At 40.4% G+C, this 13,410-nt stretch overlaps 1 protein-coding gene across 1 annotated transcript; it reads left to right on the top strand.

The window, feature by feature from the left end:
- Window positions 1-1,868: 1,868 nt before the first annotated feature.
- Window positions 1,869-9,518, top strand: LOC113168643. Its single transcript, XM_026369683.1, has 3 exons — window positions 1,869-1,918; window positions 6,783-7,130; window positions 7,251-9,518. The coding sequence occupies exons 2-3, from the start codon at window positions 6,789-6,791 to the stop codon at window positions 8,067-8,069; spliced, it is 1,161 nt and encodes a 386-aa protein (XP_026225468.1). The 5' UTR covers window positions 1,869-1,918; window positions 6,783-6,788; the 3' UTR covers window positions 8,070-9,518.
- The last annotated feature ends 3,892 nt before the right edge of the window (window positions 9,519-13,410 follow it).

Here is a 13,410-nt window from a genome sequence, read left to right as displayed (position 1 = left end):
CCATTTGTGCCATTTGCATTTTTTAATCCAGTATTTGAAAACCTTTGTTACTGTTTGATTTTCATTCATTGATCAAATATTGGACCAATTTTTCCCACGCTGTCATCAAATGGAGGTGGTTTCCCATTGAAAGGCGGTACTGAATTTAAGACTCTGAACTTTACAGAACAAATATGTCCTTGGTAAAGAGAGTGGGGAAATGTAAAGCAGCTGATAATGTCTGAGTGTGCAGCTAATGTAGATCATAATCTTTTGTTCAGGATCATTAGATATAAATATAATAATAACACATCTAGGAAGACAACAAGCACTCAGCATTCTTCAAAACCTGAGACTTCCTTCATATAATTTTTTGACCTACTGTTCTTCTCCTTTCAAACTAGTATCATAGGAAGCCAGTTTAAAATGGGTGAAGTCAGCTTTCTATGGTGTAGCTTGCATGCTGTCTATATTTCAGTGTCTTTGCTTTTCTTTCTGAATGAGTTTTTGCTTCTCTAGGGTATTTTGGGGACTTAATGTCTAGGTGTTTATGCCCTCCCTTAATGCACCTCTTGACTTAGGAGTTAAAAATGCATCAACAAAAACACACAGAGTTGTGTATTAATGAGGATTTTAGACATTTTTTAGACAAAAACTAAACAGACAAATGTTTCGCTGTTTCACTGACACATTCTGTGAGGACATTAAACTGCAGAGTTATGAAGATAATATTATGCAATGTTACTACGTCAAAGTCGTGAAAAACAAAACGGTTAAAAAAATGGTGCATAGATATAAAGATAACCCTTAATAAGTGTAACTTAAAAATTCTGTTTTTGAGGCAACTTCTTGCTTCTTATGACAGACACGTGAAAATAACTCTTTTCATTGTAAAGCCAACGTGCTTTTCAATTGATTTCCAAATGATAATTTTTCACTAGCGTTACAATAAGAGCATCAATAAATGGTTAATTATGTGTGTTACACAAATAAGATAGATAGATAGATAGATACTTTATTGATTCCCAAGGGGAAACTTTGGTGTTGCAGCAGCCATTACACAGAAAACATTTGAACATTGAGTAACGTAATCTACACAACAATATACAAAACACAGTAGAATAACAAGAATGACACACAGTACAGACAGTAATAAACAAAAAAACACACTGTAGGACTTGAATGTAAAGTGGCTTAGTTACACATTGTTAAACCATCAGCGTGGACACTGACTGTCTGGGGGGGAAATGTCCCAGAAGAACCTTATGTTAAACAAATGTACACTGGAAGAACTCTGACAAACTGAGCATTAGTAACAAAGAATTTGAGGAATTTCCCAAAACAAAGTGTCCTCTTAGAGAAAATGTTGCTGCATTTTTGTACCATTTGTATTTTTTTCTCCCGTACACTTATTTGACAAGCTGTGTTACATTCTGCACCTCTCCAATCAGGATTTAAAAATACATCAACAAAAAAACACAGAGTGGTGTATTAATGAGGATTTGAGACATTTTTGAGACAAAAGCTAAACTGACAAATGTTTCGCTGTTTCACTGACACATTCTGTGAGGACATTAAGCTGCAGAGTTATGAAGATAATATTATGCAGTGTTACTTCTCTTTGAGACTTGTTGCATCTTGTAGAAGATGTGGTGGCAGAACCGTGTCAAAATAAACTAACAGTATACAGTGTTGGCTAGTGAGACAGTGGATATGTGAAAATAATACTGCATAGATATAAAGATAACCCTTAATAAATGTTAGTCGAAACTTTTGAGGTGACTTCTTGTTTCTTATAACAGACGTGTGAAATTGATTTCTCTGAATAGGAGGAGCTCGAGGAGTAGGAGGAGCTCGAGGAGTAGAGTTGAAACGAGGGTTGTTCATTGACTTAAGTATTTCTTTCAGGAACAGCTTGACTGCCGACATATTTAGTCTGGTAATAATCTGAGATTTTTTTTGTGTGTTTATTATTGATTCTGATTGTTTTTATTTGATGTATTATATTGTTTCTGATTTTGCATTTACATCAACTCCACCTGGAGGTTAATGTCAGAACTATTGTACTTTTACTCTAGTACAATTCAGAGGCACTTGTACTTTTATGTTCCCCATTTGTGCCATTTGCATTTTTTAATCCAGTATTTGAAAACCTTTGTTACTGTTTGATTTTCATTCATTGATCAAATATTGGACCAATTTTTCCCACGCTGTCATCAAGTGGAGGTGGTTTCCCATTGAAAGGCGGTACTGAATTTAAGACTCTGAACTTTACAGAACAAATATGTCCTTGGTAAAGAGAGTGGGGAAATGTAAAGCAGCTGATAATGTCTGAGTGTGCAGCTAATGTAGATCATAATCTTTTGTTCAGGATCATTTGATATAAATATAATAATAACACATCTAGGAAGACAACAAGCACTGAGCATTCTTCAAAACCTGAGACTTCCTTCATATAATTTTTTGACTTACTGTTCTTCTCCTTTCAAACTAGTATCATAGGAAGCCAGTTTAAAATGGGTGAAGTCAGCTTTCTATGGTGTAGCTTGCATGCTGTCTATATTTCAGTGTCAAACATCAACATCAAAGTTGTGAAAAACAAAACGGTAAAAAAAAATGGTGCATAGATTATAAAGATAACCCTTAATAAGTATGACTTAAAAATTCTGTTTTTGAGGCACAGACAGACACGTGAAAATAACTCTTTTCTTTGTAAAGCCAACGTGCTTTTCAATTGATTTCCAAATGATCATTTTTCACTAGCGTTACAATAAGAGCATCAATAAATGGTTAATTATGTGTGTTACACAAATAAGATAGATAGATACTTTATTGATTCCCAAGGGGAAATTTTGGTGTTGCAGCAGCCATTACACAGAAAACATTTTAACATTGAGTAACATAATCTACACAACAATACACGAGACGCAGTACAAGAATAACACAGAGAATAGACAGTAATAACAACAAACACACAGTAGGACTTGAATGTAAAGTGACTTAGTCACACATTGTTAAACCATCAGCGTGGACACTGACTCTCTGTCAGGGAGTCATTGTACAGGTTGATGGCTGTTGGCACAAATTACTTCCTGAACCATTCCTTGTCACAGCGGAGCTGGAGAAGTCTCTGGCTAAAACTGCTCCTCTGTTTGATAAGCAGGCTGTGGAGAGGATGTGAGCTGTTCTCCATGATGCTCAGCAGTTTGTGCAGCATCCTCCTCTCCACCACCTGCTCTAAAGGTTCCAGAGGAGCCCCCAGCACAGAGCCAGCTTTTCTTATCAGCTTATTCAGTTTCTTAGTGTCGCTGGCTCTGATGCTGCTGCCCCAGCAGACGACAGCAAAGAATATCGCACTGGCTACAACAGACTGGTAGAAGATCTGCAGCAGTGGGCGATAAGCGAACTGCAGTGGGTTTGGCACCTGCTCCATTCTCAGGCTCAGGTTGATGAGGTGCTGTAGAATCCCAGAGAGCTGCTCAGAACAGGACTTCAGGACTCTGGGGCTGACACCATCAGGTCCTGCTGCCTTATTCTTGTTCAGCTTCTCCAGCTGCCTCATCACCTGGCTGCTGGTCACTGACAGATGGGTAGGGGAGGTGGGTATGGTAGAGGAAGAGGAGGGGGGTGACGGTGGGATCATTTTGTCTGTAAGAGTTCCAGTGACGGGTGTGGTTTTATGAACGTCTCTGATATTCATTGTAGGATGGGTGTGGGGGGGCAGCAGTGGAGACGCTGTTCTGTCTGTGAGTCTGGCAGAGGAGGGGGAGGAGGAGGAGGGTGCAGCAGAGTGTCTGGAGGTGGAGGAGGGGGAGAGGGAGGGTGGTAGTGCTGTAAACCTGTTGAAAAAATGGTTCAGCTCGTTGGCCTTGTCCAGGTTCCCTTCCACCTGGTTCTCCTTCTCCTTGAAGCCAGTGATCTTCTTCATTCCAGACCACACATGCTTCATGTTGTTCTGCTGGAGTTGGTTCTCCAGCTTCCTTCTGTACGCGTCCTTACTCTGCCTCAGTCTCACCCTCAGCTCTCTCTGCACAGACTTCACCTGGTCCTTGTCTCCCTCCTTCTTCTGCCTGTTCAGCAGCTCCTTTAAGTTGCTGTTGATCCAGGGCTTGTTGTTAGAGAAGCACCTCACTGTCCTGGTTGGGATGATGTTGTCCACACAGAAGTTAATGTACTCTGTGACGCTGTCTGTCATGGAATTGACGTCGTCTCCATGTTGGTCACAGAAAACATTCCAGTCTGAGGCTTCAAAGCACCCCTGGAGAGTCTCAATAGCTTCCTGAGACCACTTCCTTACAGTTCTCGTGGTCACTGTCTGCTTCTACACAATAGGAGTGTAGACGGGGGTGAGGAGCACAGGGTTGTGGTCGGATCTGCCTAAGGGAGGGAGAGCAGTGGAGGTGTATGCATCCTTAATGTTTGCATACAGTAAATCTAAGGTCTTATTGTCTCTGGTGGAGCAGTTGACAAAGTGGGGAGAGTTGTGTCCAGAGACGTGTGGTTGAAGTCTCCTGTTATTATTATGAAGGAGTTTGGATGCTGGTTCTGTAAGTTAGCGGTGACTGAGTTGATGACGTCACACGCTACTTCAGGAGCGGCTGACGGGGGAATGTACGTCATAATGACAATAACACAGGTAAACTCCCTCGGTAGATAATATGGACGCAGACTCACAGATAAGAGCTCAATGTCCGGGCTACAGAGACGTTCCTTTACAGTAACATGTCCGGGGTTACACCACCTCCTCTCCTCTTACCGCTCCTCCTACAGTCTCTGTCCGCCCGCACAGTCCTGAAGCCGCTGATGGTGCAGTTGGAGTCCGGAATCTGTTCCTGAACCAGGTCTCAGTAAAACACATGATGCTGCACTCACGATATTCCCGCTGGCTTGAAGTCAGCGCACCGAGCTCATCCATCTTCTTCACCAGGGACCTCACATTTCCCGTGACCACAGAAGGTAGAGAAGGTTTAAACCTTCTCTTCCACTCTTTCTTTTTTAGTCCAGCTCTGCATCCCCGGCGCCTTCTCTCGATCAGCTGATCCCTGTTGTAAACAATGCGTCCGCTCCTGGTCGCGTCCATTGTTAATCCCCATCAGTACATAAAGTGTTGGAAAAGTCACGAAAAATGAGGAAAAAATCATCAGTAACGCCATATTCCAACGTGAAGTAAGTTGTTTCGAAGGGGAGTTTAAAGAGAAAAGTAAGGAAAGAAAAAAAAAAAAAATGGCCAAAATAACTACAAAACTACAAAATCTAACGGGAGCTACTGCAACAGGCCTGAGGCGGCGCCAGGTAGCTAACAAGTAGGCCTACAACTCAGTGTGTCACTAGAGGTCCCCCAGCAGACTAAGCTATATCAGCATAACTAAGAGATGGTTCAGAGTCACCTGATCCATCTCTAACTATACGTTTCAACAACTAAAATTATCTTTAATTTATTTTCAGAATAATACAATAATCTTATGGTATCTGTTTATATGAACTCCATCCTTTACTCTGATAAAACTGCCAGTGCCATCAGTAAAACACTCATACAAAACATACAGGATACTTATCAAAAACTCTTTGAATTACATTATTCGGCTGTGAGAATAAACTTTATATACTCTCCCCAAAGACAGAACTAGAAAACAACGGTAGATAAAGTTACAGGCCAAAAACAGACTTTAAACTATGTTTTGTATCTGTTCACTGCACTTCATGAAGGACATATAATTAACCCCTGTAACCTACCACTTGTTTAACTAATATGGTTAGCTGAAAGGCTGGTGTTGTTTACAGTCTGTGTTCCAGCTGGGTTTAGTCCGCCACCTTTACAAGCTGGCCAGTCAGAACAGAACAGGGTAGGGGAAGAGCTCAAACAAACCGTTTTACATTTAAATTTACTTTTAGTCATTTGGCAGATGCTTTTATTCATAGTGACTTACAAGTGAGGTACAAAGCAAGCAGAATATACAAGCCAAGGAGACAAACTTTTAAGTAAAGTCCTCTAGGAAAAGCTGTTTCCATTTCATGGGGTATAAGGGGCAAGTGTTTTGTTTTTAGTTTTTGAAAATTGAGGGTGAGTAGATGGTTCCACCATCATGGAATCAATGAGCTGAAAAGTTTTACTCTGCAAACCAGAGAAGCTGTTGCATAAAGACACATTGTAACATGGATTTGCATTTGCTTTACTTGAAAATGACATGATCATGTATGTATGAAGCCCCAGAATAATATATAGCCACGAGTACATGAGTATAATAATAAATAGTAATATGAGTACATCTAAATTTTCAGTTTTACTCTTGTCCAAGTTATTTATATTTCCATTGGTGTGGTTGACAGCAGCTGTAACAAAATCCCCCCTGCAGTTAACTGATTCCATTTAATATCTAATTCATTTAAGAAAAGGGCATGAACTTATTATGGAAGGAGGAGGGAGTATTTTATACAGGTTTTTTCATCTGTTTGTCTTTCATTAAAACATTATACTTAACATTAGTTATTTTTTATCATCAAACATCTTGTATACACCTATTGAAGCAGTCATAAGTTTAAAACGTCTGGTTCTCTTTTCTGTAGCTCTCTGTTAAACTCAAAACTGGACTGTGCTGTACTGATAACGCAGATAAGAAACACTTATCTACCAGACATGTAGTTACTTGGGATGAAATTAATTAACATATTGTAGCATAAATAAGGAGCCATAAGGCAAATGAACTTAAAAAAAAAATGAAAATATACTGTAACTCTGCGAGAGAGAGAGAGACATCAGTAATTTGTCCAATATTTTTATAATTTTTTAATAATTTGTCTGACAGTGTGTGATGATGACTCCTCTGAAGATGTGGTGTCTCCTGCCCCTCGCTGTCCTCCTCCTCCTGTCCATCAGTCCCACAGAGACTGAAGTGGTGCAGTTGATGTCAAAGGCGTGTAAAGGGTTTCTTCTTAATGACAGGCCTCCACAGGTTCCAGGCATCTTGGAAAATGGTCTAATCAAGCAAAACAAACAAAAAAGATACAAAGCCATTTGCCAGACCTTTCAGGATGAAAAAAGGTTTGTGACACTCTATGACACAGAAAACAAGATCCCAGTGTTTTCTGCTTACAAGTACAGAGGAGAACAGAAGGGAAGACCTGAGCATGTCCCCTGGAAGATAGAGCCACAGGTACCTGTATCTCAAATAACCTTGTAATTCTAATCTTGTGTTTCCGTTTCTTGTTCAATAGTTTAGTTAATTATTTAATACTGGTAAAACATGATTACCACTGTGTTTGAATTTTTGCAGCTTGAAGACATGGAGGAAATAAACATGGAGGATTGTGAACGTGTCACGTATAAACACCAGGCCAGTGATTATGATTACACAAATAACAATGACTATTCCAGGGGCCATTTATTTCCAGTTTCTTATGCATTTGAAAGAAGTGACAAAATTTCAACTTTCACACTTACAAACATTGTTCCACAAGCCTCATCGTTCAACAAAGGCAGCTGGGACAAAATGGAGCACTGTGTCCAATGTATCTTAAAAACCTACTGCTCAAACCAGGAAGCCTATGTAGTGACTGGAGCAAGTCCCAGCAAGGACACACAAAAAAACAAACTTAATGAGAAGGTCAACATACCCTCAGTTCTCTGGTCAGCCTTCTGCTGTCAAGGCAAAGACAAGAAAACGTTTTTAGCAGGTGCTCACTGGGGCAAGAACACTGCAGACTGTACATCTAAATATCTGGAGATGAGGACTTTGAAGGAACTCCAACAAACATTTGGCATTGACGTATTTCCTAAAACAGATTGTCCTAGCACAGTAACTGTTGCTGAGTTGTATCCCAAACAAATTAAAAGCCAATGCGATTGCACATTTCAACCTTTAACCACATCTGCCCCTCCCGCTGCCACTAATCAACAGTTCATTGATTTTCTGTATAGAAGTCGAACATTTTGTCGCATCTGTAAATATCAGGGAAGTGTCAAGGCTGAAGGACACCAAAAAAAGAAACTCAAGGATCTGTGTTTGAAACTAAAGCATAATGGATTAAGGTCAGAGGACATAGATGAAGCCATTAAAAAGTTCCTGCTTAAGCTCCTCAAGAGTGATTTTTAATATTGTTGAGTTTATCACATTAACACGAATACCCATAATTATAATCATAACTAGTGCAATCCCAAACCTAAAAATAAAAAAAATAGTTCCCTTGAAAGTTTTCTGGGTTGTTGATCCCATTGCATGCAAGCACACACACACGGTGATCATTTCTCTCCTTTCCAGTTAATGTGATTTTAAGTAGCATAATGAAATGGCCAAACCCTCAGTTATTACATAGTCTCTACAACCAAAAAGGTATTTTAAAGTTGTGAGGACTGGTCAAAATGTCCTTAGAACTATTATCCCAAAATGTAAAAAACCCAGCAATATTTAATACATTGCCATTTGTTCAACAGATGTTTCTTGAATTGCTCAAACATTACTGGTGGATTTTGTTGCTGATTAACAAGGGTTGTGTTTGACTCTGTAGCACTGTAGCAGAAGAGTAAAAGTGAAGAAAGATTTTCTTTGCTTGACTTTCACTGTGAAAACGAACCATATTCTTAGTTACGGTCATTATTATTCATATTTGCTTCGCCTTGTTCTTGACTGATCAATGTCTATTTTATATTTTCTTTTGATACAATCTTTATGTGATTTCAGATATTTGCCAAATTGACGTAAAAAACTTTGCTTTCAAGTGATTTTAAAAACATCTGCATTGCTTATATATTTATGATATGTACTTTTCTTACACTGGATTTATACTTTATGACATATTTAGTCAGCCAATAATTGTTTTTAAATTATTAATTATTTATTCCTGAATGGTTTATTCTTTTTTTTTACCACATTTGAATTATTAAATAGATTATTATTTAGCCCTGATTTGAAAAAAAAAATGGTAATATACTTTCAATTCTTAGAGTGTGTTTTTGATTTGTTTATTCAGTTCATTGTGTGTTTTAACATTTGATTTAACATGTATGGTCATATTATTACATCACATTAATTAATATTACATATTTACAGATGGAAAATGTGTTAAACTTAGTTATTCATGTAACATTACAATATTATACCTAGTATTTTAAATGCTAATTGAACAGCCTGTTATTAGGTTTGTGTTTTTTGAAAAAATCACAGTAACAGTGTTGGGACAGAGTTAAAAAAATGCAGCACTGTTTTAGGTCCTTGTTTTCTTGTTTGCATTGTTTGCCTGTTTGCAGTAGAGTTTTAATTTGCATTTGTGGATGGAGCAACAAACTCTGTTCACGTTGGTTTTTAGAGTTGTTTTTGAGCCCATGCAGTGATTTCCACTGCAGGGTTATAGCAGTTTTTAATGTAATACTGCCTGCCAAATTCTTTCTAGTTTTGTAGTCCCTGCCCGACAGATATTTTTCCAGGTTTTCTAAATGTTTTAATGATACAGATGATGCATTTAACATTAAGGGATGTTATGTTAAAGTGTTGATTGTACATTTATTCATTTACAATTTGCTAAACTATAATAAATTGAACTCTTGAAATCCCTTAAGTGTGCTGAAACGTTTTCTTTTGAAGTTTTATGATGTTCCTGCTGCCACTCAGCACACTAGTAGATGAAGGATTATACAGTTGTGCACAGCTGTCTGATTTAATTGCAACTTCTGCTGTTTTAGGGGTCAGCCAGAGTACCCCTGTCTCGCAGAAAGTGCGAGTCTGAACGCAAATTAATTTTAACGTTTCAGCAATTATAGTGTTTAATAATTTATCTGTAACAATAGTATTTAATGCAGAAACATGTAAACTGTAGTCATACAGTGTATCTGCGCTGGATTTAACTACAGTGCAAAAACAAATCATGGTGAATAAAACATTACTTTTAAAAATAACACAAACTAGTGTTTAATGTTTTAAATTACTTTTTAAATAGAACATCTACATAATCTAGCCACAGGGGTTGCAAGCCAGTGATTTCTGTGCTGGTCCCAAGCCCGGATAAATAGAGAGGGTTGCGTCAGGAAGGGCATCCGGCGTAAAAATTGCCAAAATAACCATGCGAATCATCCACAAGACTTTCATACCGGATCGGTCGAGGCCCGGGTTAACAACGACCGCCACCGATGCTGTTAACCTACAGGGTGTCGGTGGAAATTTGACTACTGTTGGTCGAAGAAAGAGGGGAGGCAGAAGGGTTCATGGGCAGAGAGAGAAGGGGAAAGGCAGGAACATAGATCTGAGAATAGGGACTCTTAACGTTGGCACAATGACAGGGAAAGGCAGAGAGCTGGCAGACATGATGGAGAGAAGGAAGGTAGATGTACTGTGTGTGCAGGAGACAAGGTGGAAGGGCAGCAAGGCACGTAGCATTGGAGGAGGATACAAACTGTTCTACCATGGTGTGGATAGGAAGAGAAACGGGGTAGGAGTGATTCTGAAGGGGGAGTTTGTAAACAGTGTTCTAGAGGTGAAAAGAGTCTCAGACAGGGTGATGAGCATAAAGCTAGAAATTGAAGGGGTGATGGTGAATGTAGTCAGTGGGTATGCGCCACAGGTTGGCTGTGAGTTAGAAGAGAAGGAGAGATTCTGGAGTGAGTTTGATGAGGCCATAGAGAGAATCCCCAGAGGAGAGAGAGTTGTTGTTGGAGCAGACTTTAATGGGCATGTTGGTGAGGGCAACAGAGGTGATGAGGAGGTGATGGGCAGGTTTGGTGTGAAGGAAAGGAATCTGGAAGGACAGATGGTGGTGGACTTTGCTAAGAGGATGGAAATGGCTGTAGTCAACACTTACTTTCAGAAGAGAGAGGAACACAGAGTGACATACAGAAGTGGAGGTAGGAGTACACAGGTGGACTACATCCTATGTAGACGAGGTCATTTGAGAGAGGTTAGTGACTGCAAAGTGGTGGTAGGAGAGAGTGTAGCCAGACAGCACCGCATGGTGGTGTGTAAGATGACTCTGGAGGTCAGGAAGAAGAAAAGAGGGAAGACAGAAAAGAAGACCAAGTGGTGGATGTTAAAGAATGAAGAAACTTGTGAGGAATTCAGACAGACGTTGAGACAGGTTCTTGGTGGTCAGGATGAGCTTCCAGATGACTGGGAAACTACAGCAGAGGTTATCAGGGAAACAGGTAGGAAGGTGCTAGGTGTGTCATCTGGAAAGAGGAAAGAAGGTAAACATTGGTCAGACACTTGGTGGTGGAATGAGGAAGTACAGGAATGCATCCAGAGGAAGAGGTTAGCTAGAAGGAAGTGGGATGTAGAAAGGACTGAGGAAAGTAGACAGGAGTACAAGGAAGCGCAGCGTAGAGTGAAGAGGGAGGTGGCAAAGGCCAAACAGAAAGCTTACGATGAGCTGTATGACAGGTTAGACACAAAGGAAGGAGAGAAGGACTTGTACAGGCTAGCCAGACAGAGAGATAGAGATGGGAAGGATGTGCAACAGGTAAGGGTGATTAAGGACAGAGATGGAAAGGTGCTAACAACCCAGGAGAGTGTGCAGAAAAGATGGAAGGAGTATTTTGAGGATCCGATGAATGAGGAAAATGACAGGGAAAGAAGAGAGGAAGATGTTGATGTTGTGGAGCAGGAAATAGAAGAGATTGGAAAGGATGAGGTTAGGAAGGCTCTGAAAAGGATGAAGAGTGGAAAGGCTGTTGGTCCTGATGACGTACCTGTGGAGGTGTGGAAGTGCTTAGGAGAGACAGCAGTGGAGTTTTTAACCAGTTTGTTCAATAGGATTCTAGAGAGTGAGAAGATGCCTGAGGAATGGAGGAGAAGTGTTCTGGTTCCGATCTTTAAGAACAAGGGTGACACGCAGAACTGCAGCAACTATAGAGGAATAAAGTTGATGAGCCACACAATGAAGCTGTGGGAAAGAGTAGTGGAAGCCAGGCTTAGGACGAAGGTGGAGATTTGTGAGCAGCAGTATGGTTTCATGCCCCGTAAGAGCACCACTGATGCTGTTTTTGCTTTGAGAAGGTTGATGGAAAAGTACAGAGATGGTCAGAAGGAGCTGCATTGTGTCTTTGTGGATTTAGAGAAGGCGTATGACAGGGTGCCGAGGGAGGAGCTGTGATAGTGTATGAAGTCGTCGGGAGTGGCAGAGAAGTATGTCAGACTAGTTCAGGACATGTATGAGAGAAGTATGACGGTGGTGAGATGTGCTGTAGGTCAGACAGAGGAGTTCAAGGTGGAGGTGGGACTACACCAAGGATCAGCTTTGAGTCCCTTTTTGTTTGCTATGTTGATGGACAGGCTGACAGATGAGGTCAGACAGGAATCTCCCTGGACAATGATGTTTGCGGATGACATTGTGATTTGCAGTGAGAGTAGAGAGCAGGTGGAGGAACAGCTGGAGAGGTGGAGGTTTGCTCTGGAAAGAAGAGGCATGAAGGTCAGTCATAGTAAGACAGAATACATGTGTCTGAACGAGAGGGATCCAGGTAGAAGCGTTAGGTTACAGGGGGTTGAGGTGAAGAAGGTGCAGGAGTTTAAGTACTTGGGGTCAACAGTTCAGTGTGATGGGGAGTGTGGAAAAGAGGTGAAGAGGCGAGTGCAGGCAGGTTGGAGCGGGTGGAGGAAAGTGTCAGGAGTGTTGTGTGACAGAAGAGTGTCAGCAAGACTCAAAGGAAAGGTGTACAAGACAGTGGTGAGACCAGCTCTGCTCTATGGGTTAGAGACGGTAGCAGTGAGAAAGAGACAAGAGGCTGAGATGGAGGTAGCAGAGATGAAGATGTTGAGGTTCTCCTTAGGAGTGACCAGGTTAGACAGAATAAGGAACGAGTACATCAGAGGGTCGGCTCACGTTGTCTGTGTTAGCGACAAAGTCAGAGAGGCCAGACTGAGATGGTTTGGACATGTTCAGAGGAGGGATAGTGAGTATATTGGTAGAAGGATGTTGGAGATGGAGCTTCCAGGCAGGAGGGCAAGAGGACGACCAAGGAGGAGATATATGGATGTCTTAACAGAGGACATGAGGTTGGCTAATGTTAGGGTAGAAGATGTTCATGATAGATTTAGGTGGAAAAGGATGATTCGCTGTGGCGACCCCTGATGGGAAAAGCCGAAAGAAGAAGAAGAAGAAATAGAACATCTACATACATGCACAAATACAGACGCCCTTTGTTTGCCAAATCAAATTCATTACAACACACAGTTTCCTTAATTTAAATTGCTTTGGTAACAGCTCTAAATAACATGTTATATGTTGTAATAATAATACAAATGCATGAATCTGTACGTTTTAATATTAAAGTGAAAAGTTTGATTTAGCTTTGTGCAAAACATTTTTTGGCACTGAAAATTATGCAGTAGACATATGAAGATAAGTCAGTCAGGCATCACTGTAGCTAAATAAATAAATGTTTGGCATTTCATACACTACATTCACAACTCACTGTTGCCAGATGATAGTTTATTACTGTAAAATGTGAAG

The sequence above is a fragment of the Anabas testudineus genome, chromosome 18 (genome assembly GCF_900324465.2).
Source record: "Anabas testudineus chromosome 18, fAnaTes1.2, whole genome shotgun sequence".
NCBI lineage: Eukaryota > Metazoa > Chordata > Actinopteri > Anabantiformes > Anabantidae > Anabas > Anabas testudineus.
This window is presented reverse-complemented; position numbering and strand designations above follow the sequence as displayed.

Excerpts from the sequence above, each read along its gene's own strand:
- LOC113168643 (XM_026369683.1), top strand. The coding sequence starts at position 6,789 with ATGATGACTCCTCTGAAGATGTGGTGTCTCCTGCCCCTCGCTGTCCTC. Across the intron at positions 7,131-7,250 it reads CCTGGAAGATAGAGCCACAG|CTTGAAGACATGGAGGAAAT; the intron begins GTACCTGTATCT and ends GAATTTTTGCAG.